Here is a 27,678-nt window from a genome sequence, read left to right on the forward strand (position 1 = left end):
GCTTTGGAAGACAACGTTTGCTTTGTTAAGAACATGGCTGAGGACTCTGCAACAAGCCCGTCATGCGCTGTGACATCTCAGTACTGAGACACGAAGGGGTGGCCCAATACAGTATGAAATAAAACATAATAATATTAACCACTTGAACCCTATAGCGGTGTGAACATTCAATGAAAGCAGTCGAATGTCACGTTTCGACACGTGACGTAAGCAGTGATATTTAGTCTAGAGCAAAAACAGGAAGGGGCCTAGTATAGAGCCCTGGGCTGGGAGACTCCAGTCAACTAAATATAGGGTTTAAGTGGTTAATAATAATAATAATAATAATAATAATAATAATAATAATAATAATAATAATAATAATAATAATAATAATAATAATAATAAAACCATTAGATGAGACGGAGGCAGATTGATTTCCCCACAGGACAAGTCTTTTTGGTTTCTTAAATCTCCTCTCCGACCCATCCCCAGAATGTTCTGCAAAGTCTATACAGAGGGATAAATAAGTACAATCTAATTAATAGATACATCTGAGGATCAACAATATGTGATCCCATGTAGGATGGTAAAAGAGTTTGTCTGTCTTGAAGCATGTTTTTTTTTCCAGCTAAAAGGTTAGATTCTGTTTTCTTTTCTTTTTTCAGTTTTTTTTCCCTTTTTTTTCTCATCCATCTGATTTGAAACACACACAAAGCCTTTATACATGCAGGTATTAGTGCATAGGATCCTGCAGAAAAAGAACTAGTGTGTCGTCAGTCCATTGAATGGTCTGTCCCAAAACCTCATCAGATGAATTTGGCATAGTTATAGAAACAACGGAAATGTCTCTCTCTTAAGGGGATATTATTTCACACCCTCCCAGTCCCTAGGTAAATGTTAATGTAGCTTTTAAATATATCTCTATCTATATATGTATGAATAAAAAAAGACAGGAGAGGACAAAGCAACGAAAACAAACAAACAAACAAACAAACAAACAAACAAAGATAAATAGTATTCTCTAGAGCTCAGTTACCTGGTTCAAGTGTTCATAGTTTTGAATCACAGTTAAAGATAATTAATTGAGAGAGAATTGGAACACAGTGAAGGCTGAACAACAGAAATAAAATAACACAGCTAGCCACACAGGGAGGTTGTTAGTCTGCATCGCTTTCCAGAGGAGCACGAGAGGGTGTGATCAAACCTCACAAATTGGAGGGGAGTTTAGATCGGACAGTTTGAGGTTCTAGCTCTGAGGGGCGGGCGGCAGAATCTCTCCGTGGCGGCAGAGCCGCGGAGGCCGCGGCAGGGTACTGAGTCTGGTGCGTGTGCCCGGGGGACAACTGGATGGGTGGCGGAGGCGTCATGTGCCCCGGCACCAGGCTATACGGTCTGGCTACCAGGGTGGGCGAGGAGAAGGGAGAGGGGTAGTATCCGGTGGTATCCATGGAGATGCGAGTGGCTGGGTGGCCCAGAGCCTGGGAGACCTCCTGGGGAAGGGAGGCATGGGAGCTGGACAGCAGTTTCATGTCTTCGGAGAAGCGGCCGAGTGGAGAATCTCTTCCAGCAGTGTGCGGGTGGCCAGGGAGCTGGGAGGGGAGAGAGGTCTGGGGTATGTGCAGAGAGCTGTGGGACGCTGTGGCACCGTAGGGGTCGTTGAATTGGAAAGTACTGCCCGTCACTGGGCTCTGGACAGTGGGGCTGGGTGCCAGTGGGGTGAGACAAGGTGATGCATTGGCTGAGCCATACTGTGCCAGTGAGGCCAGGGCAGACCTCTCCAGAGACAACTGGTGAGGCAGGAACTCAGACTGCAAGCCTGTCAGGCTAAAGTGACCCAGGGAAGACGGCGAGCCCTCAGCAGGCTGACTATGTTGCCCTCTACTGGGAGATGGTGAGCCTTGCGTAGGTGAGTGGAAAAGGTTTAGGCCACTAGAAGTCCGTCCTCCGCCTGCAAACTGCTGTAAATTGCCCACCTGAGGAGGCTTGGGGAGTGGCTGGCTATGGAGCAGCTGACTGGGCATGGGGCTGGACGAACCGGTAGATATGGGGCTCACGTTACTCTGGCAACCTGGGGAACCCATAACTCCGGCTGCCATTCCACCTGAAGCCCCACTTATATGCCCAGCTGCAGCCCCTCCTATATGGCTCCCTACAGCCAAAGCGGTTGACTCTGCTCTATGTCCTCCAACGACGCCTACTGATGGCTCTCCTGCTATATGAGTCCTCGTTGATGCACCAGAAGCTCCTCCCATGCATGGAACAGAAACTCGCCCTATTGATCCTCCAGGAGGCTCTCCCATGAATCCATTGGAATGCCTTTTCAGTGATCCACCAGAATCTCCTCCCATGGACCCTCCCATAGCTCCTCCCACTGATCCAGAGGACATCCCTCCCACTGACCCGCAAGAAAGCCCTCCTATTGAGCCACGGGAAGCTCTGCCCATTCTAAAGTTCTCACCGGATGGTACCGTGGCTCCGATTGTAAAGTCGTCTGCAATCCAAATACTGTCAACTCCGGCCGCCCCTCCGGTGGCCCCTTCCGCAGAACGTCCAGCGGCGCCACCAGGAGACCACCCCATGGCCCCGGCAGAGGCTCTACCTGCCCCTACACTTAGCCCCGAACTCGAGCTCCCACCTGAGGCTCCCTGGTGGAACAGGTTTGAGAGCGGAGGGGTACCGGAGCGAAATGGCTGCTGATACTGGGGCTGAGGGTGCAGCTGGGCCGTGCTACAAGGAGGGGAACCAGAGGAGGAATATGGTCCAAATGGGAATGCAGATGCCCCCGCTGCACTAGACCCAGCCTCTGCCCCTGCCCCAGCTCCAGCGACACTAGCTCCATACTGGCCTCCACTGGTCGACGCCTGCTGGCCGGAACCAGCCGAACCCGACACCGAAGCCACGTGCAGGGCCCGGAAGGCGGCCAGCAAAGGCATGTCCCCTTTAGACGGGGTACTGGAAGGAGAGTCCCCAGCAGAGCCGGACGCCGCGGAGGGCGGAATAAACGTGGGGAACTTCTTTAGCCGGACAGGCGGGTCCTTCAGGGAGCCGAGGCCGGACAGCGGAGGCCTGAAGAGCGTTGGGGGAAGGTGGTGGGTCAAGGCAATGGCTACCGACGTGGTGGCGGCGGCCGCTTGGAGGGGGGCCTGGATGAGGGGAGCCCAGATGACCGACGTGGGCGAGGGAGGCGAATGGGCCGGAGCGTTCTGCATGAGGTGGGCACAGTGGGCCATGTCTCTGTCGTGCTGCACGATCTGCTGGATGATCTCCGTCTCCTGGTAGTTGAACACGCCAGAGCTCAGGTCGTGTTGCACCTTGTGCTGCAGAATAGAGTTCTTCTTGCCTACAGGAGCACGCACGCAATGCACACACGCAATGCACGCACGCACGCACGCACGCACACACGCACACACGCACGCACACACTCACACACACACACACACACACACCCTCATAGAAACAAACACAAGGCACATAGACAAACACAAACAGGGAGAGAAGAATGATGAGAGCGGTGGTAAGATAGTCATCCGGGATCAGTTAGTAGCTTATCTTGCACAAAGGCATGCAGCCTGACTCTCATTGTGACTATATGATAATAAGCGGCACATTTCTCCAACAAAAGTACAACGAGTATTCAGCCCAAGGCTGCTGCACGATGAATATTAAAGAGAGTACGAAGGAACCGTGAACGTGTGAATCCCAGACAACAACCCTTTGAATAGCATTTCACCAGACCATCCCGAAACAGCCTCACCGAGGACGTAAAAAAAAAGTAAAAGAAAAAGGAGAACATAATGTACACGTACTGTAGCTGAAATTCACAAGAGGGGAGTTCATAAGGACGGGGACGGAGTCGACGAAGAGAGCGGGGACAATGTTAGTGAAAGGGAGGGGAGTTCATAAGGATGGGGACGGAGTCGGCGAAGAGAGCGGGGACAATGTTAGTGAAAGGGAGAGAAGTGAGAGTGAAATGACCAAACAGGACATAAATGGAAAGTTTGATAGCTTACGCTCCAGGCTGTGTGTGTGTGTTTGTTACTGTATGTGTTTGACAAGCCTCTTACCTCGGAGTCGGAGATAACAGGCACAGGTAAGAAAAACAAACAATACAGCATTGCAGCTAGAGCTTTGGGCTAAAGGCATGTGAGACACACCAAGGGAACTGGCAGAGCTTGGCTCTATTGCATGGATGAAGATAATGTATTCTCTGTCGTTTGCTGTCCATGGAGTATCTCAATATAGTAGAGTAGATCAAGTCAGATCAATGGATCTGCCACAGAGATCTGTACATACTGTATACGCATGTACGTATGTATTGTGTCATTTCACCCACGTGGCTAATATGAAACTAATTCCACCATAAACAAGACAGGGTCTGATAACGGCAACGGCTTCCCTGTGGATCTCTGATGTCATGTTGATGACAGCACAGTGTTGATGTTAGTCTTGGCCAAATATGGAGGGATGATGCATCTGAGATCTAGGCATCTGAGATGTAGAATTCACAGTGAAGTGTGAAAGAATATTCACACAATGAAATATTCCCAATTATGTGAAGAAAATAAAATCAACCTCAGGCATGCTTTTCTAATGACACAATCTTTTTTCTTTTGACCCCTTTTAGATTCCTCCCCACACCCATTTGTGTGTTGTCCTTGCTGTTGTTGTAACCAACTGACTCACCTGCCACTGTGAGGAGCCCCCACCGGGAGGACGTGGAGCCTCCACCCAACACTCCTTGCTGACATCACCCTCCCCGCTCGGCTTCCCTAACCCGAACACAGGCTAATTGTGTTTGCATAGATGCTCGACAAAGAAAGCTGCACCACAGTGTATTTGAACCCACAACCTCCGAAGTGGTGGGCAGGCCAGGCACCACTGCACCACCTGAGCGATTGAGAGAACTGACGAGATCGATTCAGAAGTTATTGAGAATCGGGAATTTAAAAAAGGTTTTTGCTTATCAATCGTCTAATCGATTCCATTGTGACCTGATGTTATGTCAAGTCTGGAGAGATCAGAGTCATGTCATTGAAATCAAATCATTGGCACAAACATATTTCGTTCTAATAAAGCTTTGTACTTCTTGCCAACATAATTATGCAGTTGTGCTGTGCATGTTGCTTCAATGTTGGTTATTCGTTGAAGATTGTACTCTGCCTTTCCCTGCGGAAATTAAATCAAAGTGACTGAGTGGCCCAGGTTTGAACTAATTTACCAACAGTTAAGGTCTCCACACAATGGGCGCGAATCGGATGCGAATTCGGATTTTTAGCAGCGTTTCTCCATCCGTTTTCCGAAAAACGCGGCCGGTGTGCAACCACCTTTACCACCAATAACAGAACAGGATCGATAGTGGGATGGATTTGGGTAAGGAATGGGATTGATAAGCAGGATCAATAAGGGTATCAAAATGGATAAAGATGAACAATCCCCATCCCTAGTGCTGATGACAGGGTTAATTCACGATGCTGCTGCATCTCCATAATGCTGCTCATCCCTCCCTCCCCTCCCATCCTAAATTACAGTAAATGCAATTAACCATGGATCAATCTCTCCATGTCCTGATATGAGCGACGGGTGGGTGATTAAGAGAGGCACCGTGTTTGTGGCCAACTCCATATCTGGACCTAAGCCCTCCATTGCGGCCACATACTGTACCTCCGGTCGGACAGCAACAGTCATATTGTAATTAATTAGCCTGTCATGGCTGCTGTGTGAAGTACTTTGTTCTGCAGGAGGGCTTAGGAACAGTGACTGTCATAATCTCCTTTGTGTGAACGGCACTTAACTGCACACACCGGAGAGAAACGTGCTATCTCAACGGAAACCCCCATCAGCCTACCAACCTCGTTTTCAAAGCAGCCATTTTCTACAGAGAGTAGCCCCCGAAGCCATTTCTACTATCTTCCATTCTAAACATAGCCTTTGATACATAAAAAAGAAAAAGACAGACAGAAAAAACGTGCAGGCAGCATGCAGAGAGGGTTTGAGTGATGATAGAGGCATGCCTCCCATTGTGAATTTTTCATCTGCCTGGGCTGAGCTGGGAATAGTGACAGCTACGGAGAGAATATCAATTGTATGTTTAAGTGAAGTCATGCAGGGCTTTCAGAACCTGACCCTCATACCAGAATACTTCTGAGAGACAAGAAAGATACTGCATGGCGTAAAGCATGAAGCCACGTTTAGCGTTGACTAAGTAGTCAAATGCATGCATGTGTTATACTGTAGGTGCTGTCTAGTTGAAACTTCTTGTCTCTATAGTCCATATTCATTATATCATTATATCATTATATATAATTTGGCGGTTAATTTGAGGAATTCTAAAATGAGGGGCATTTGTAGAGGATGGGTTCAATACGGTGTCGGAGCATTTTCCTATAGCAGTAAAAGGGATTGTTACATCGTTACATTTCTTAATTTTTTTGTAGGTTTTCTGAGCTCAATTGCACGCAAAAAAAACCCTGAACTTTTAACATTCAGTAGATGTTCTGTGGTCTGGGGTTTTCTGGCTCAAACAAGTGCTCTGATTTGCCTGTGGACTGTGAGGTAAGAGTCCACAAATCTATATATTGCAGCTCAAAAGGCTTCAGAATACACAGAGAAAACACCAGACCACAGGAAATGGTCAAAGTTCAGGTTGTGTGGGTGTAATTGAGGTAATCAAACCTAAAAGAAAAAAAATAAATGAAAATGAATGTCATGAAACCTTTAATAGCAGAGAAGTGTGTGAACTAGAACTCTGTGGCTGTGTGCTGGAGCCTGGAGGTGTGAGCATAATCACAGCAAAGTGAGTCCTCTAGGGCATTATTACACTGAGATTACCAACACTGCGTGTTCTGACTGAAAAATGCAAAGAAAATGTATTTGGAAAGAGTTTATGAGGATTGTTCTTTTCATTGTTTTGGCCCTGCTTGAGCCTTGAGGCGGGACTCTACAGTGGCCTCAATACTCCAATGTAGATATACTGTACTACTACTCTGTTACAAGTAAAAGTCTAGCATTCAAAATGTACAGTACCAAAAGTAGCAACAAGGTCACATAACGCGTTGCATCGCAACACGTGATCTTGGTATTTTTGAATAGAACTAAGGCTAAAGGGCCTCCCCCTCTTCACAAGGTAGGGTGAGTGCACCAAAGCATTATGGTAATTGTAGTCCAGGAAAGAAGTGAGACCAGTGTCTGTGACATCACCGACACATTGAAATAAAAAAATATCTAAAAACCACATGACCCACATAAAAAAAACAGGAACTTGTTTCTTGTCTCCCAAACATAATTAAAATAAGATCTGGTTGCAAAAGGGGTGAAGTGGCCCTTTAAATCACACCTACAGTACATGCCTGATATCTGGCACCTGCATTCATCTTTAGTACACTGTGTAAATTTACAGGTGTACCTGTTCTTTTTCCCCATTTCTTTATTTTTACCGAATTCAAATAACCTTTTATAATGTATATATTTGCCTAACTACTCGCTGATTATTATTACCAACACTGTGGAAGGGTCAGAGTAATATCATGGTGTAAAGTAAGTACTGTACAGTAATACGTACAATTTGCAGGTACTTTATTGGAGTATTTCCAATTTTCAGTATGTTTAATTCTACTCCATTACATCTCAGAGGCAAATATTTAACTTGTACTCCACTACAATGATCTGAAAACATTATACTAGTTACTTTTTAGATTTGAATTATTATTACAAAACATACACTAACCAGTAACCACTTCAGCCCTATACATTTTGGCCATTTGAAAATAGCCAATCTACAATGTGTCGCGAAAACTTGGGAAATGAGACATTCTGCATAATGAGTGCTTTAAAAGGAACCCTGGGTGATAAGACTTATACTGCTAAGATTATACTTGCCCTCTATAACTAAAATGTAAAACACAAGCGACATACGTAACGTATTCTTCACTTTAAAAATAGTTAATAATTTAAACCTAAGGGGGGCGCCATTTTACAGTGTCTGTGTCTGGCACATGTATGACGTCACTCGTCTCGTTGACTTGTCGTCAACAAATGGCATAGCGATAGCATGTCTGTTCAGCCTTTTTAGATTATGGTTTGAGTCGTTTGGCCGAGCGCAGCGCAGACAGAGACATTGCTGCTACATGGTGGTAAAACGACCTAAAACGAGAAGGACAGCGAGTGAGAACCGCAAGCACTGCAGACGAAAGATGCGCTCCTCAGGCTCCTGGCTGGTAGCCTATACTACTGGTCAACCCACAGGCAGCCGGTGTCTTCCCGGTTCTCACTCGCTGTCCAGTGTCCACCACCCACCAGCAGCACCAAGCTCAGTCTTGTCCTAGTCCACCACCATGGAGCAGTAATTAAACTGCTATCACCCAGGGTTCCTTTTAAGTAGCCTACATTTGGATGCCAATACCTTTGCACTTTTACTCAAGCACATTTTTAATTCCAGACTTTTACTTGTAACAGAGTCTATTATATTAGTATATTATATTTACTTTTCTACTTTTACTGAAGTAAATTGTGAATAATGGACTTTTGCTCATAACAGAGAATTTCCCTACATTGTGGTATTGGTACTTTTACTTAATTAACAGGCAGATTCTAAAAAAGTCTTCTAAATCCTAAAAGTTTTCTGAAAAAAAGTTTCTATGTCAGTGGTGCTCAACTTCTTTCATGTCAAGGACCCCCATACTTTTATGTATTTGGCAGCGGACCCCCATCTGAAAATATGTTGTTCCGTTCACTCTGAAAGAATATACATTCAAAGATTTGCGCCACAATTCTTACGATGTTTAAAAAATAGCAGCTCGTAGCTTGTATGATCTTGTAGATCTGCTATTTTTCAATAGCTAAAAGTATAACACAATGCTTAAAAGTATAAAACACCAAATGATTTGAATTGGTTAATAAATTAAAGTGTAGACCCACCGATGCGGTCGAGTCTGTCCAGGGCCACCGTCTCGAAGGCCCTCCTCATCATGGGGTACTCCTCCAGCACCTCGTTGAAGTTGTCCACCGACAGGGAGTACAGGCGGCAGTAGGTGTCTGCTCGCACGCTGGCCGTCCTCCTGCCTCGAGTCAGCAAGCAGATCTCTGTAACACACACAGTTCAATAGTTAGTTACTTACTTATTTTATTGACACAATTGCATAAAACATTGGGTCCAATCAATAGTCGAAAAACCCAGGTATGAAAATGTTAAAAGGTACAATCAAGGTGGCAAACCAGCCCGCTGTTCCTATAAATGACCCAGCAGATGTCGCTATTTCGCCTTTTACCATTTGCAAGACATAGAGCACCGAAGTCTGACGTCACTTTCAGTAGAGGGCGCCAGTACACAAGTTCATGTATTTTAGTAAGTAAAAAAACTGTAAAAACCATGTCTTTCCGGCACCCCAGAGCTTCTATTTTGAAGGAATCCCGGCACTGATTGTGTTATTAAATGCATAGAAAACTGCATTTTGGCACATGGTTTGTAGTCCACATTTTGGACTACAAGCTGTTGTATGGCTTTCGGCTGTGTTTCGACTGCGCCCCTCCCCCTCATACAACACAAATGTTGTGTCAAACCATGTGACTCCCATTGGAAATGCATTGGGGCGGCCATGACACTACACAACATTCATCCAACAAGCATACAGCAATGCAGTAAAGGTCTGAGTGAGGCCTAAAGCTTAAAACACCAAAAGGGGTTCCTGCCCAGAAGTACACTTTTGAGACATTTGTACTTTACTTGAGTATTTCCAATACTTTTACTTCTACTCCACTACATCTCGGATCCAAATATTGTACATATCCACTACATTTATTTCAAAACTTTGGTTACAAGTTACTTTATAGATTTTGATTATTAGAATATTATGATTTTTTTTATTCTGGGCTTTTACTTGTATTTCTGCATTGCAGTATTGATACTTTTACCACCACTGCGTACCACCGACTGAGTGTTATTGTACTTCTCCCCATGCTATCATGTACACCTACAAGCATCACCTACAATATTGTCTCGACTCCCATTGCTTCATCGATTACTAAATGATTTACAAAATTCCAACAACAGGAGCTTTCTGTTGCTCCGTGGCAGGCAGGCATGTAGCTGATCATGATGAGATGAGATGAGATTCAATTTATTGTCAATGTACAGTACAAGTACAGCACAGCGAAAAGTATTTTCGCATCTCACCAATAGTGCAAACATGTCAGTAAGGAGGAGGATACATTAATTACAGTAGTAACAGTAGATATGGGCTGAGCAGTAGTCATTTAAATAAATAAATACATAAGGATATGAGAAGGAAGAGAAAAAAACATGATGTCCATATTGCACGTAGCCCTTATAGCACGTGGCCCAATGCACAAAGTGCATGATGATGATGATGATGATGATGATGATGATGATGATGATGATGACGTTGAATTGCATTTTTATATCGCTTTTCCAAGCACTCAAATCGCTTTACAATGGTTCATTCATTCATACATTATGGGAGGTGAAGACATCAAAGTTCCTCTGTTAGTGCTCACAAAGAGTGAGCTCAATATCAGATCATCATATTTCCTTCTGATGTCTTGTGTGAGGGGAGCTGGGGGACACGCCAGTATGTGCTGTTCGATTTGTATACAAGTCTCACATTGACACATACGCTGCTCAGGTATACTATGCAGCTCCACCTCTCCATCTCCACACGTAGCCTATGAGAGCACATCTGAGACAGTGAAAAGGTTATCCTCAAATAGTCTTCAATGTAAGATGTAGTGCTGCAGCCACGCACGCACGCATGGACAGGACACGCATGGACAGGACACGCATGGACAGGACACGCACAACGTTTAAACTGTTAACAATAATAATTCTATACCACATTGTCGTACAGGGACTGCAAATCAATGGGCTGTACATAATAAAAAATAAAACCCAAGCAAAACAGATCAAAGTAATAGAGGTAAAAACATGTTTTATTTATTTTTTTGTTAAATGATGAGTTTTTGATCTTAGAGAAGCAGGCTTGTATATGCTTGTAAATAGAAGCGTGCCCATGTCCCCCTAGACCTGATGAAAAGATCTGAGTAATCAAAGTCAATTAGCGAGCGAGTCACTCACTCTCCCTCTCTCAAATTTCAGCGAGGCGTTTACTGGTGTATTTGGTTCCATTTGTGCACTCTCAGGGTTACATATCCTTAAGGAACCCTGAGGGCTCCCTGGACCCCACTTTGAGAACTAAATGTACTTTTTCCCGTTCAAAATATATATATATCTTTACATTTTACAGTATCTTCTGACTCCATTTCTGCTAAGCAGAAAGCTATATAGGTTTCAATTATTGTTGCGCAACTAGACAATAAGATAATATGGAAGCGGCGAGGAGTTGGGAGGGACATCGACTGTATGACGGAAGCATTCAAAAACGGTGTGAGTCAACGTCTGGCAGAAACCTCTTATCTCCATATTCTAACTTTTTGTGTTTTTGTGTTGTTTTTATCGTAAATGCACGGCCTATACTTGATCATACCACTACAGCGTCACACAAAAGCATCAAAAGTAGCACATCCACAAACTCGAAACGTGAGCTTGTAGATCTGCTATTTTTGCTACGTTCAGATTAGAATCCTGAAAAATAGCAGTTTTGGACAAAGTGGTTTCCAGTTCAATTCAACAGAGACGATATGTCCACCCTTAGCCTAGGGGCCTTCCTAAAGCCTATACACTGACTGGAGCAGGGTTTATTTCCCAAAACAGCGGGGTTAACTCGCCATTGTGCAACGAGGTTATAGAAACAAAGGAACAGAATATTTGTTGTTCAATCAAAGAGGTCGGTTGCTTGCTTGCACTGAGCGTAAACAAGTTGTGTGCTTTCAGTGTCCTACCAATGTTAGCCCTGGGCTCTGACTTTTCATGTGTGTGAATCCTAAACCCTGGGTTTACTCTAAGAAGCTGTGGATTAATAAGGTTAAGCTAGACCTAGTTTTTGGCGACCCATGCAAATGCTTTGGCCATGTCTCACATTTCCACTATAGGCAGAGGAAGAAATGCCACTTGAAAAAGTGGACTCATGGTGGTGCTATAACAGGCCAATTCATGTTCCTACCTGTAATTGCACCAATCCGTGTACAACTTTCCGTGCTCACTCCCTAGAGGCCAAGACAAAACCTTTGCCCTGCATTTTCCACATCTGCCTGTTGTTGCGCCAACATGAGGCCAATTTCTGCAGAACTTAAACGCTTCATGTAAATCGCTCTGGATTAAGAGCGTCTGCTATATGCCTAAATTGTTAATTGTCAATTGCTATTATCCTGGTGGAGACCTGTGCCGCGAGGGGCACTTTTTCTAGTTTGCTATGTTATTTACATAGAATGTTGCGTAACACCCTAAATCCCATATGTGTATAATGCATTATAAACATACGTCTATATGAAATAATGACATTCCTGGAGATGTAGGCAGAAATTATATGATCAAGGATATATCTACCAGCAATTCAATTCAAAGAAATTTGTAATGAAAGAAAGTCATTACAAAATGCTTTATGATGTATTGCAATTATTGCTATATAAGATTACTTATGGGTGCTTAAAACAGTAAACTGTGTTAGAAGCCAATCATAATGCATTATAAGTAGCTTTATAAATGCACCGTAGACAGGGTCTTAATTATCCTATATTGTTAGGTTTGATATCCTATAGTTACAGTACTTTGTAGCACCACATGAACCCCAGCATCCATATTAGGAATATTTGCCAAACAAACTCACAATGCATCACTAACACATTAAAAACATATTCTGTGTAGACAGAAAAAGCGATCAAAGTGCAGTTGTAACTAAAGTATCTTCTCCAAGACTGGAGACCCTAAGCATGTAATTGTTTTCTTTGCACTCTATGCACTTCCCCAGTATTCACCCTGTTGTTTGTTGACTAGTGTTCATGCCACTTTCTCCTTAATCGTGCACTTTGTAAGTTGCTCTGGATGAACGCATCGGCTATACATGCCCTAAAAACTGACAATGGAGATGTGATTATTTTTCTAGGGTTATTAAAAAAGGTGTCCTTTCTGTAATGCAATATATGCTGCTGAGGCACTTAATGCACATTTTCAAAGCAAGAGCTATACGAGGTCTATTGGCCCTGGTCTGCTGCGTCCCGCTATAAGAAAAAAAAACACAACATAAGCTGTACAGCTTGTACAGCTCCCGCACAATGAAAACACGGTGTGTTTGTGCACATGCTTATGAATACAAGAAATTCAAGAACACGCTCGCCCGGGTCAAATCTGGCAACTAGGTATTCCTAAACTTAACCTCAGTAAAACTATTGTTGTTGTTGTTTGTTTAAGCCTATCGCTCCTTTTCATGGAGCATAGGCCGTTGACTACAGTCCGCCAGAGTCCTCTATTCTGGGCCTTCTTTTCCAGCTGTTTCCATGTCAGTACCACACTGCTCGATGTCAGTCTCAAGGTCACTGCGCCAGGTCTTCTTCGGCCTCCCTCTCTTTCTTGTGCCTTGCGGTTTCCATCTAATAGCCGGGGAGCCACAGGCCCAAAAGCTCAACGGTTAAGGATTTACCTGTGATGTCATGACATACTTTATATTTGTGTTTTTTCTATTCACTTGGTCATTAAGGTCCACAGAATGAGAGGTCTGCTCTGCCGGAAACATCGCGAAAAAAAGTTATGGACATTTTTCTATACCTCACCATAGACATAAGGCAAAATTTCATCATACTTTAAGTAGCATGTGACATGTCAAACTAGGGGGTTTTCATGATTCTGAATCCATTCCAAGCATTAGTTTTGGACGAAAAACACTCCTTGGCCTAAAAGCGGCGATAGCCATCTTCACAAATGTGATGAGGTCAAGTGGATATGGCCGCAGAGATCCAGCGTCACTGGATCTCTGTGTGTTGTGTTGACCTTGAGGACTTCTGATTTCCCTTTATGGGTGGTGAGGCCAACTTGTGATGAGGTGTCTGCCAGCACTCTTGTCTTCTCTTGCATCTGCTTTTGAGTATGCAAAAGCAGAGCGATGTCGTCCGCGAAGTCTAGGTCATCGAGCTGTGATGTCATTGTCCACTGGATCCCGTTTCTCCTCTCTGTTGTTGTGACCTTCAATATCCAAGTAAAACTATGCCTAAGCCTAAACGTATCCCTAACATTAAACCTCAGTAAAACAAATACAATAATACAAGAACCGCTGGGGACGAGCGGGACATTTCATCAGCTATTTGAACGCCTTCAACATTGTACGCCCCTCACACACACACAAACGTGTGTGTGTGTGTGTGTGTGTGTGTGTGTGTGTGTGTGTGTGTGTGTGTGTGTGTGTGTGTGTGTGTGTGTGTGTGTGTGTGTGTGTGTGTGTGGTTGAGTGTGTAAGGAAGCGTTTGAGAGCGAGCGGAGGCTAGAACGAATTCCGCTTTGTACGTGTTGTTTGTAAGCGTGCGAGGCACTTGGCTTTACTATCGCACCACATTAAAGCGTGCACGCTCTCTCTCTTTAAGCTTTCATCTCATCAGTCCTAGCCCTGCCTCGCCCTGTCGTCTGTGGCGCTCGCTCACTATCACATTCACATTTTTCCCTCACAAACCCATTTCCACATCATTGTGCACTCTCTTAAGCGCCGATTTAGACTTTGCTGTGCAATGTCATCCAACCCAATTTCACCCCCCACTTTACAACTCCCTTTGTCTGTTTCTCACTCACTTCTACACCCTCTTAGATGTTTGGTACTATGTGCGTGCGTGTGTGCGTGTGTCCGTGCATGCGTGCCTGCGTGCGTGCGTGAATGAATGAAAAGCTTTATTTCGAACATTTTAAAAGTAGACAACAAAATCAACAACCAAAAAGCAATACAAAAATACCCACAGGCAACAACAAACAATACTACAAATAACGGACATGTTCAAAAAGGATATACAGTAGGTAGAAGTATAAAACTTATCTGATCCAATCCCTTCAATTCTCAGCGTCATCACTTGACGTCCATATTCGCACGTACTGTATACAAACATGGCATAAATATGAATTGTGTGAATGTGCATTTGTGCGTCCGTGCGTGCGTGTGCAATTGTGCATGTGCGTGCAGCACTGCATGCAGCCACATATAGCCCACAGCCTCAGAGAGTATAATACCTGGGCACCTCAGGAGTAAGAGACCAGTGTAGTCCACCGTTATATGCTATATACGTAGTATGGAATGCCATAGTTTTTTAAAAAAAGTGTGCACCGTCTGCATTTCAGCATTGACCACACGCGAGCATATACTATAGCCTATACTGTACGTGTGCTATACCTCTTCTTGTTTGACTCTGCGGAAGACGCAAGATGAAACCTCTGCTAATTATTCAGTATTTTGACTTAAGTAAGATTAAGTAAGACGCGTGAACGCGGGAAGCGAACGCAGCTGTTGTGGCAGTCTTTTCTTTTTTTTGTTTCTTTTTTTTGTTCTCTTTTTTGTTAAGTTTTATTTTCTTTTTTTTCTTCTTTTTTGTAAGTTTTTTTCTTCTTTTTTTAAGTTTTAATTTTTTTAGTTTTTTAAAAAAGTTTTCTACTGTGTGTGTGTGCGCGTGCGTGCGTGCGTGCGTGCGTGCGTGCGTTTTCGGAATTCAAAATACCAAAAGTACCAAAAGGAGAAAGTACTCTGCAAGTGTGAGTGTGCGTGTAGGTGTGTGTGTGCGTGCGTGCGTACATGTGCTATATATTTTGATTTTCATAATTTAAGTGATGTGAAAAGCACAGGGAGTGATGCCTGGTGCATGTAATATTCAAGATTATATCACGTGTGTTAGATACGTATGTGTGAGAGAGAGAGAGAGAGAGAACGAGAGAGAGACAGACAAGCTATGTACAGTATGCATGAGTGGTTTGATGCTGGAAAGGGAGGGAGATGCACAGTATGTGTGTAAAGTACAGTATACAAACGTGCTGTGCGTGCGTGCGTGCGTGCGTGTGTGTGTGTGCGTGGGTGCGTGCGTGCGTGCGTACGTGCGAGAGAGAGAGAGAGAGAGAGAGAGAGAGAGAGAGAACGTGCATCAGCTCATACAGTATGCAGGCATATGTTTACAATCTGCATGTGTGTATACTGTATCTTGGTTACTGCACATGTGTACTGTGTACACAGTGCAGTGTACACAGTACACATGCATGTTGCACCGCACGCTATATGTAAGTCACTGTGTATAGTATACAAGTGTACAGAATGATAGCTTGCATATAGGCTATAATATTATATTATAACACCGGTATATTCATACAGTACTATACGTGGGTACACCCAGGGCAATCCCGGGTCTGTCTCTCTACGCACAAGGTATGTGCGCACTGCAGTGTATGCGTGTGTGTGTGTGTGTGTGTGTGTGTGTGTGTGTGTGTGTGTGTGTGTGTGTGTGTGTGTGAGTTTGTGTGAGTGTAAGCGTGCGTGCATGCGTGCGTGTGCATCCACTTTTTTGCAGCCTAGCTCCAGTAATCCCCTCTGGAGAGAGGGGAGCAGCAAAGTCGTGGCTGTGAGTTAAATCCTCTTGTCCCATCGCTTTCTGGCTGAAACCAGCACTGCCAGTGAGATGAAACACTCGAGCCAGAGAGGGGGGGGGGGGGGGGGGGGGTTGGGGGAATGAGAAGGAAGAGAGAGAGAGAGAGAGAGAGAGAGAGAGAGAGAGAGAGAGAGAGAGAGAGAGAGAGAGAGAGCGAGAGCGAGAGAGAGAGAGAGAGAGAGAGAGAGAGAGAGAGAGAGAGAGATTGGGGGGGGGGGGATATCCTTCCAGGCCTCATCTCATTTCAGTCTTTCACAGGGAAGACAGGACATTTAGTCGCAGTGCCATCTGAACTCATAGTGTAGAGGGAGGTGTGAGAAAAGGAAAAACATGTAACACAGCCCCGCTCAGTGCTGCACAATATAGGAGATTAGCACACATCACTGCATGTTGAAGGGGCTAAATGGAAAGGAGGGGACATGCCCCCCTCCCCCGGAAAGCTCAGCTCAGCTCAGCACACCCACATGCCAGATTGGGCAAACTTTGTCAGAATAGTAGTGCGGTGTCTTGTGCCGAGAATGGCAAACCTACAAGCTCACAACGTGTCGCGGCTGTGAGCTGTGGGTCTGTTATCCTCGCCACCGTCACGCTGCAGAGCATAAATTAGGTTTCGTAGTCCTAAAGTTTACACCACTGATATCGACTAATGGAATGGTATATAGGCACTAGGCACTGTAGGCAGGAGTGTCAAGCATCTGCCATGGTTTGGCGTGCGACACAATTGTACAAAAGGGAAACATTAAAGTCGATATGTAACGGTGACCTTCAGCGTGTCACAGCTGACCTCTGACACGCCCTGGTCTGTTGACAGCAGCAGCACGTCGTTTACATGTAGGCCTATACTATCTATTTATGAAAGCTCTAATCCGCCTCCTTTGACTCATCTCAATGCTCCCCAAATCCTGCGTGAAATCAACAGAACCAGCTTACTTTGGAGTGAGGCTCGCTCCCTCTGCATTGCTCTTTGCACAGAGTGACACAGCTAATGCTGCCGCCGCCACTGGCTGCTGCACCATTACCTCCCTCCCTGTCCCACCATTAGCTGACTCACTATCCACTTGAGAAATTAAACTTTTGATACCGACACTTAAGGTTTTAGTGTCAGTTATGTGAGGTTATGTCCAAAGTGGCCGTTAATGCCAGATGCCGTTGTTCACTCACTGTGCTTATTTTGGAGAACACGGTGTTTCTCCCCTGGAGCTCCATCTTGCTGTACATCTAATGAAACTGAGACCACCCCCGACATGTCCAGTCCGGGTCCAGTCCTACTTGTCATATGGAATGACAAGTTGGACTGATATCACATTTATCGATGATCTTTGGCGCTCCCGCAAACCCCTCCTCCCAAAAAAACAACAACACACATACGTGTGTGTGTGTGTGTGTGTGTGTGTGTGTGTGTGTGTGTGTGTGTGTGTGTGTGTGTGTGTGTGTGTGTGTGTGTGTGTGTGTGTGTGTGTGTGTGTGTGTGTATACTCACTGTATATACGAAACGCCGATATATATATACGACCCATATGTATACTATGGGATCTATTCACTTCTGCAAATGCATGTGGCACGTCTCGTCTATATACAGTATACTGACTCAGAGCAGGAAGCATTACAGCATTAAGTAGGGAAAATGTGATAATTTGCCCTGTGCCCGCGCTATGCTTCTACAGCTTCAGCAACACACTCAAAATGTCACGATGTGGTCATTAAAATTGAATGCGGGGGCAATTAAAATTGGATGCTGCTTTGGAGCTTCGGATGCTGTATGTGTACTGTTCACTAGTGACCTTGGTTTAGAAGAACACACATGTCAAGTGTAGTGTGTAAGAGGGTCGCACGTATGCGCATGCACACACGCACGCACACGCACATGCACACACACACACACACACACACACACACACACACACACACACACACACACACACACACACACACACACACACACACACACACACACACACACACACACACACACACACACACGTGTTGGGGCTCTCTCTCTCGCTCTCTCACTGGAAAGCAGTGGTAGGAGTACTCAAATTTTGTACTTAGATAAAAGTATCAATACTGTAATGTAATTCAATTTGACTTGAGTAAAAGTACAAACGTGTGGCATCAAAATGTACTTAAAGTACCAAAAGTAAAAGTACCGGGTACAGGCTTTATTTTAGACATACTATTGGTCCGACTGTCATTAGACCGACAACCTACCTCAAACCCTAACCTAACCCTGACCGCAAGCACGGGAGCAGCGCATGTTCGACCGCATGTTCAACCGTTGTTTCCGCATGTCGGTCCGTTGGTGGGTCTAATGTGCGTATGCATCCCAAAGTAGCCATTATGCAGAATGTCCAATTTCACAGGTTTAAAATGTATTCAATATTTGAAAATAATTTACAAACTCATTGATCGACTATATTCAAAAGGCCAAAGTGTGAATAGGGTTGAAGTGGTTAATTAAAGGACCACTTCACCACTTTTCAACTTCTCTTCCTATAATTGGTCCTCACTAATGATCATGATAAAATACCGCAATTCTTTTCTCCTCAATCTGTGTCTCATAGGAGGGCTGTGGGCAGTTCAGAAACCCGTCCACCAGTGACATCATCGATGCGGATTTCAAGCCAATAGAAACTACAGGCTTTCTTTTCCTGAAAAGTTGCAATGCAAAAATGGAAGCCACCGTTCTCACGATAATACAAATCTAAATATATTTTAATACAAATCTTGTTTAAAAAGAAATCTGCCTAATGATGATGTCACTGGTGGACGGATGTCTGAACTGCCCAAAGCCCTCCTATGAGACACAGACCTAGCAGAAAAAAATGGTGGTGTTTTATCATGAACATTAGTGAGGACCAATTATATGAAGAGATGTTGAAAAGTGGTGAAGTGGTCCTTGAAGTTGTAATAATAATTGAAATCTAGAAAGTAACTAGTAAAAAAAAATAAGTATTTGACTCTGCGTTGTAGTGGAGTAAAATTAAAAGTACAACACACTGGAAACACTCTAGTAAAGTAAAAGTAGTGTACATCAAAATTGTACTCAAGTACAGTACTTGAGTAAATTAAATGAGTTACTTTCCACCACTGCTGGAAAAGCCACGTCCCAGGAGTCCATTATCTAAACGTGATCTCGCCCAGATTCGCGACGAGAGGAAAGGGTTTGAAAGCCTCGATTTACACTTCGTTGTACGACGTGTGGCTCGCCCCAGAAATAGCCGAACTATAAGCATATAATGTGTCGCATCGTAACGCATTGTGAGCTTGTAGATCGTCTATTTCCTGGCGAGCGGCGACAATGCCGTACGCCAGAACATAAATTAAGCATTTGAACGCTGCAGTCTGAATTTCCCCGCTTAGAGAGAATGCAGGTAGTGCAATTATTTCAGGGGCGAACGGCTAGAGTGAGTGTGTGTGTGGGAGAGACAGAGAAAAGTGTGAGAGAGAAAATGGAGAAAGGGAGGACAGGAGAAACTAATATAGAAAGACATTTTCGGTGCATGTACAGTACAGTACTGTGTACATAGGCGTGTGTGCATCTGGAGTGTGTGAGTGCGTGTGTGCGTGCGTGCGTGCGTGCGTGCGTGTGTGCGTGCTTGCGTGCATGTATGATCATTTGGGGGAAGGCAGTTTGGGTGTTCTCGGCACATTTCAATTTCAATTTAACCCATTAAGACCCGAGGCTGATTCTACGCATGCCTTCTAAATCAGTGGTTCTCACATTTTCAAGACATTTTCAAAATAGCACATGTACAAGCTCACAACCCAGCGCGCTGCAGACTTGTCTGCTAGCCCAGGGGTGCCCAAAAGGTAGATTGAGCCCCGTTGTGAATTTCTCAAATTTGAAAGCAATATATTTCTAAAACTATGAAACATTTCAAAGATTCCTTTTCAGGTAAACATGTCCACCGTAAGATGAACCTAAAAAGGTTTGAATGGGGTTTCTAGGTGTAAGTATGTAGGACTAGTAGCATGCCAAAGTTTGTGCTATTGCCATTGAGAATGCATTGGGCGTTTAAGTTAAATAACTCAGAAACTACAAATCATTTCAAAGTAAAAAGTTCCAGCATGTGTCTCCACAGTAAGCTGAATTATAAAATGTGTGAATGTAGTTTCTAGGTGAAAGTGATTTTTTTGACATGCCACAGTCTGCCATTGAGCCCCATTGTGAATTTCTCAAATTTGAAAGCATTATATTTCTAAAACTATGAAACATTTCAAAGATTTCTTTGCAGGCAAACATGTCCACCGTAGGATGAACCTAAATAGGTTTGAATGGGGTTTGTAGGTGTAAGTATGTAGGACTAGCAGCATGCCAAAGTTTGTGCTATATTGCCATTGAGAATGCATTTGGCGTTTAAGTTAAATAACTCCGAAACTACAAATCATTTCAAAGTAAAAAGTTCCAGCATGTGTCTCCACAGTAAACTGAATTATAAAAAGTGTGAATGTAGTTTCTAGGTGAAAGTGCTTTTTTGACGTGCCAATATCTGCCATTGAGCCCCATTGTGAATTTCTCAAATTTGAAAGCACTATATTTCTAAAACTATGAAACATTTCAAAGATTTATTTTCAGGCAAACATGTCCAGCGTAGGATGAACCTAAATAGGTTTGAATGGGGTTTGTAGGTGTAAGTATGTAGGACTAGCAGCATGCCAAAGTTTGTGCTATATTACCATTGGGAATGCATTTGGCGTTTAAGTTAAATAACTCCGAAACTACAAATCATTTCAAAGTAAAAGGTTCCAGCATGTGTCTCCACAGTAAACTGAATTATAAAAAGTGTGAATGTAGTTTCTAGGTGAAAGTGCTTTTTTGACGTGCCAATATCTGCCATTGAGCCCCATTGTGAATTTCTCAAATTTGAAAGCGCTATATTTCTAAAACTATGAAACATTTCAAAGATTTATTTTCAGGCAAACATGTCCAGCGTAGGATGAACCTAAATAGGTTTGAATGGGGTTTCTATGTGTAAGTATGTAGGACTAGCAGCATGCCAAAGTTTGTGCTATATTGCCATTGAGAATGCATTTGGCGTTTAAGTTAAATAACTCCGAAACTACAAATCATTTCAAAGTAAAAAGTTCCAGCATGTGTCTCCACAGTAAACTGAATTATAAAAAGTGTGAATGGAGTTTCTAGGTGAAAGTGCTTTTTTGACGTGCCAATATCTGCCATTGAGCCCCATGGTGAATTTCTCAAATTTGAAAGCACTATATTTCTAAAACTATGAAACATTTCAAAGATTTCTTTACAGGCAAACATGTCCACCGTAAGATTAACCTAAATAGGTTTGAATGGGGTTTCTAGGTGTATGTATGTATGTATGTATGTATGTATGTATGTATGTATGTATGTATGTATATGTATGTATGTATGTATGTATGTAGGACTAGTAGCATGCCAAAGTTTGTGCTATTGCCATTGAGAATGCATTGGACGTTTAAGTTAAATACTGGGGGGTCATATTTTGACAGCAGAAACTGCCTGTCATAATTTCACCCCCTCTCCAAAGCCCTCCAGGTACATTATATATTTAAACTATTTTCAGCAATGGTACAATTATTTTTTCAGTGGGTAGATCTTGTTGAGCTCGTCATTTTGAAAGTAGATCTCACGTCATAAATGTGTGGGCACCCCTGTGCTAGCCGATAGCCAACACAAAAAACTAAAATGTATAACGCAAACGCTGTCCAGTTTTTAATGAAAACAAAACATGTCGTTAGTCAATTCAAATGAGAAATACATCAATAAATGGAGGGTGAGGTAGTAACAGGTAATGAATATCATAATAGACGGGAACATGTGATTTTGGTTGAGGTTTTGGAGTTGGACTTCAGGGATGGCGTAAGCCTAGCACTGCTGCTTCTCTCCATTGTGCAGAAAGCAAACGAACGGCTGAGCTACAATTTGTCTTTGTGAATGAATAAGGCTATGGGTATCTGTGATGAATAAATGATTGGTTGTTGGCCTTGCACCCAGCCTCGGGCAATGACCTCTCTGTTGGATACGCTCAGGCCATGATGAACGATTATCTATACACCACGGCATAGTCTCGCCGATGATTCCGAGACAAAACACAGTTTTGTTAGAAGAATCCACGCTCTCTCTTAGTGACCTACACCTAACCTCAAAGGGTATTCTTTGTGAGGCGTTCGAGGCGGGCACCTCTGTTTGTGTGTAAATGTTGAGAGAGAGAGAGAGACAGAGAGAGAGAGAGAGAGAGAGAGAGAGAGAGAGAGAGAGAGAGAGTGTGGGAGAGAGGGAGAGAGATGTTTTCAGTGCATATTTTGTCCCAGTATTCCAGTGTTGCAGGTTATAACCTAAACTACCCTATCCCCACTTCCTTGACCATGGTCCTCCAGGGGTCTACTATAGCCTACTAGAGGCCACCTCCTATTTTCCCTCTAGACCGAAATCTGATCTATCAGCTCACAACACATCGCATCGCAAGGCTATGGCTCATTCAGTGTATGTACTGTACACGACAGCTAACAAGTAGTAGTAAAACTGTGTGATCGTGTGTGTGCAGCCAGGGCTGCACTGCGTCCGTGATGAAGCATCCTGTGTCCTGCAGCTCTGTTCTCACCAGGGCTGTCAACTACCAGAGAGAAAGCAGAAGTTAACAACCACTGCAACCCGCAGCCTTTTATTCCTTGTGAAACGGCACCTTTGTAACAGCGTTGTAGCGGGAAAAAGACAAAGATCTACAAACACAACGCATTTCATTGTGGGTCTGTAGCTTTTTTGGTTTTTCATTGATTTAATTTTTTTTTATTAACCATAATGTCATCCATGTTGCATCGGATCATATTACAAATTATTACTTTTGTACATAATGTCATATTGTACTGTATATCACATATCATATCATGTCATGCCACATGCTGTTCCACACTAGCAGTGCAACACTATTAAAGTCTGGCTGCGATGGCATTTATTTTATTGTGATGCAAAATGGAGGCACGTTGTGCCTCAACCAATCACAGTCTCAGCCGACCGCCCCGTGCCATTCAGTGTATGGGACCGATGGGATCTAAATACTGTTCGCGTCGTGCACCGTGCGGTGGAGAGAAAGGACCAGTGCTGAAGTACGTTTTTACTGTATGTTACATTGCCCATTTCTCAGCTCAAATGTTTAAAATGAGCAGCAGAACCAACAGTGTCTCTGTGACGATTATCAGCTGTCCTGCATGTGCCTAGCTGGAGGAATCACACAGGTGCATTAAATCATGGGTTCAGGATTATTCCCGAAGGGATTGCGGATGTAATCACGCATTACGTTTTCATCTGACAGGAAGCAATTAAAGATTGGACTTTTGGGGACTCGTTAAGTATGTCCCAAGTCTCATTATGAACACGGATACTTTTATAGGTTCGGAGGAGTTGTTTGAGGTGGTGCTGCGTCATCATCATCATCACTCAGCAATACTGAGGTATTAACTCTGTTAACGGGCTGAGCGGATTACCTGGCTCCTCCACTGCTAACTGCTCCCCTGACTCACGCACTTATTCAGACAGACAGACAGACAGACAGACAGACAGACAGACAGACAGACAGACAGACAGACAGACAGACAGACAGACAGACAGACAGACAGACAGACAGACAGACAGACAGACAGACAGACAGACAGACAGACAGACACCACAGCCGAGACAGTCTGAGCTGACCAGTGGAAAGAGGGATGGACGGAGAGAGAGGCTTAAGAAATAAGAGAGAGACTTAGCAAGGGCAAGAGAAGGTGAAATGAGACAGAAAGATGGTTTTCAGTGGGTGAGCTGTCAATGTGTGTGTGTGTGTGTGGGGGGGGGGGGGGGGGGGGGGGATTTCCAATTGGGGCGGCCAAATGGAAATCGTGAAGTGGAATCATTAAAAAAAGTCTAATTTCTAATCTTAAAAATAGAGAACAGCTGATCTACAAGCTCACAACACGTTATGTTACAATGCGTTGTGAGATTGCAGATCGTGCATGTGGTTGGCAACCAGACTATATAGTAATTGCCCGACTTTATTTATTCTGTCTAAACGTTTAAATTAGGGTCCCTGTGACATCATGTGGGTCAATACATCATCATTATACTACATCAACATAAGACATAAGACTGCAAGACTCAAAGCTTGATATTGTCAGTGCAACCACACTTGCAATTTCCCAGAATTGTGCGTGTCTAGTTCCTATCTACTGCTGCCAGAGGCTATTTGGGGGTCCTTGGAATGGAAACGTTTTGGAAACAAATCCAGCGTAGTGATAGTTCAGGAAGGCACGGAAGGCAGGAGGTGTACATTGCTAGCTCGCTCTCTGCAGACCCTCCGCCCCCTCCCATTCATTCATTCATTCACTCTCAATCTAGATGGTTCACTTAGTCTTAGGCAGTCTTCATAAGTAGATCACTGTTAACACTTTATGTTCAGCTTAAACTCCCTCCACCTCCCCAGCCTCCTCCTCTGCCATAAGTAAATGTATTATTCTGTGGATGTTATGATATTAATCTGTGTATCTTGAAGGGCTTTAAGATCTTGGGAGGGAAGGGCTCAAGACTATATGTTTGTTTCTGTGGATTTTATGTTCTGTGGAGTGTATATTAATCTGTATTTTAATGTATGCCATGGAGGGTTCTATGTTGATGCATAACTCTGTATCTCATGCTCTGCTTCTGGGGGGTTTGTGATCTCAGATTCTGTTTGCGCAGCTATAGGTAACCTGTCAGCAGAGTCACACCTCCAAACTGGATGCAATGTATCGTTGCCATAAATGGTTAATCCTGAGCTGAAATGTCTAACTGAACCTATTAAAAAAAAAGGAGAAGCAGGAATGGAGTAAGAGAGTAAGAGACACGTAAGAGACAGAAAAAAGCCAGAGTGAAGAGTATAACAGCTCCAAAGCTCAGGACTTCCAGGGACTATAGAGATTAAGGCAACCCATGATTCACAGAGAAGCAGCCCTGACTCTATATGCTCTCTCTCTCTCTCTCTCTCTCTGGGCCCTCCCGATCCCTGCCGCGCTTGCGAGCCGCGGACTCAAAAGGCAAAGTGAGCCATCTTCTTCACAAGTGCAATCAAAGACCACTCTTGATAGGCACGTCTGACAGACACATGGGGCCGCTGTAAGGTCACTGAGCTGTATTCCTGCCAGGAGAGAGGGAGAGAGAGAGAGAGAGAGAGAGAGAGAGAGAGAGAGAGAGAGAGAGAGAGAGAGCTGAGTGGGCAGCACCGGCCGCACACCAATTACTGCAGGCGACAAAGGATGACCTATAACGGCACAATGAAGCCTCCATCTGGGCAACGAGGGGACTGCCGAGATGCTGCTCGGATAACTGCCTGCCTGCCTGGCCGCAGCCAACTACACATGTTGCCATTGAAGAGCAGTAGTAAACATGTTTCACTGGCACTGCACACCGGGGTTGTACAACTGGCTTGTACAACCCGTCCCAGAGCAACAGTTCATGCTAACCCAATTTATGCCAAACCCGGGATATATCTCGGATTTATTGCTTAAAACCCTCCTTTGCCAGATCAGAGAAATCTCGGGTTTCTTTAATGTCTCTTAATCCAGAATTACTAGTATTTTATTTACAGTCTGTTGTTTTTAGCATCCATCGCTAGCCACCGAAGGGTCCCATATTGTGACGTCATCGAATTTCCCAAATCTCGAGTAGAAAACTAATGTTTACATCGGCAGATGACGGCCCGGAGTGAAGCTATGAACTTGAATGTTATCTCTTCCGGTTCACAGAGCGAGTTCACGGCTCTCTAAAGAGTCGTGAAATGCTGGCACTGGCTCAAGTTAGGATGGCGAGGACACCGTGTTCCCCTTCACTACATGCATCCCTGTCTGAGCCATCTTACCAACACAACCAGGTATGTGATTGTGATTTGTTTAGCCTAAACTAATTTACGAGGTTGGGAATAGCAACCTCTTTGATGGCCGACACCATCCTAGCCTTTTAGGTTTTCAGATAGGATGTTTTCAGGGACCCACACGACTAGCAAGTCTCGTCGCGGGATACCAGTTGATACTGGGCTAACTGCTACACTGAAACACAGCGCTGGCCACTTCGGCTGTTTTTCCTCAAGCACGTGTTTTGTCCTCACCACTAGCATCCACTGTGCTAGCATGGCACAACGAGGCACCATGCACTCCTGCTACCGGCAAACAATCGCTTCCCTCCCCCCCACCTGGAAGCCTGCGGCAAGAGGGCATACAGCGGTCTGAACCTTCAATGACTAAGGAACTGTACTCGCCCGCCCTTCCCACCCTCCCCACGGTCGGGGTCCCGGGCCGGGTGTAGTGGCTTCACTCCCGGTGAAGCCGGTGAAATGGTGAAGGCTCATGTCACGGACCGCCTGGGCGGTGCTGTGACCGAGAAACTGTCTCCCATTGTTGCTGTGTGGGCTAGGTCGACCTTTGCCACGTATTATAACCTTGATGTGGCAACTTCAGACCTAGGCCATGTGGTTCTTACAAGTTAGATTTCTAATACAAAGTGACACAGCTCTGTTTACACATTCCCTTTCATTTATGTCAATGTTATTTTATTTTATAGGGGTAACCTGTTTCATTGTGAGCCCAGAATAGAGTCAACAGAATGGGCTTGGTAGCACTCTCTGTGTCCCATGGTGTTAATACTGCAGTCACATTGTCCTTTCTCCCTTTCTCCTTCTCATTGTCGCGCCATCTCTATCTCTCTCTCTCTCTCTCTCTCTCTCTCTCTCTCTCTCTCTCTCTCTCTCTCTCTCTCTCTCTCTCTCTCTCCACTTGCTTCTCTTCTCTCTCTCAGGACTTCTGTGTGCCTGCCTGGCATGTCTCCTGTCATCTGGAACATGTTGCATCCACTTGATCCAACAAGCTGGATGACACAGTGCAGGCACAGCCGCATGCATCACTGTGTGAATATTACCATGGCGGATGAATCAATGCCTTACATGGGGAATGGGGATGTCACTTATGAAGGTACATTATGTTGCAACATGCGAGAGGTCTTCACGGGAGAACTCGCACAACAGAAATCTGAACTGGAATATTTACATTGAACTGGTATGTTTACATTTAACTGGTATGTTATGTGTGAAGTGAGGGGTGCTTATCATCATACATCATCTCATTGCAGCCATGCAATCACAATTTGCGTACTCACTTTTGACTTCAATGTTCGTGTTTACTCACTTTTGTCTTCAATGTTTGTGT

General features: G+C 44.2%; 1 protein-coding gene across 1 annotated transcript in view; it reads right to left on the reverse strand.

Moving 5' to 3' along the window:
* Nucleotides 1–971: 971 nt before the first annotated feature.
* hcn4 (hyperpolarization activated cyclic nucleotide-gated potassium channel 4) overlaps nt 972–27,678 on the reverse strand; it is a 170,703-nt gene continuing 143,996 nt past the window's right edge. The window contains exons 8-10 of the mRNA XM_079496095.1: nt 8,896–9,060; nt 2,618–3,322; nt 972–2,176 (exon numbers count right to left, since the gene is read on the reverse strand). Coding sequence (XP_079352221.1) covers nt 1,188–2,176; nt 2,618–3,322; nt 8,896–9,060 — 1,859 coding nt within the window. The 3' untranslated portion in view covers nt 972–1,187. The remainder of the gene's footprint in view (nt 2,177–2,617; nt 3,323–8,895; nt 9,061–27,678) is intronic.

Source organism: Electrona antarctica (genome assembly GCF_951216825.1).
Source record: "Electrona antarctica genome assembly, chromosome: 3".
In the NCBI taxonomy this organism is placed as follows: Eukaryota; Metazoa; Chordata; class Actinopteri; order Myctophiformes; family Myctophidae; genus Electrona; species Electrona antarctica.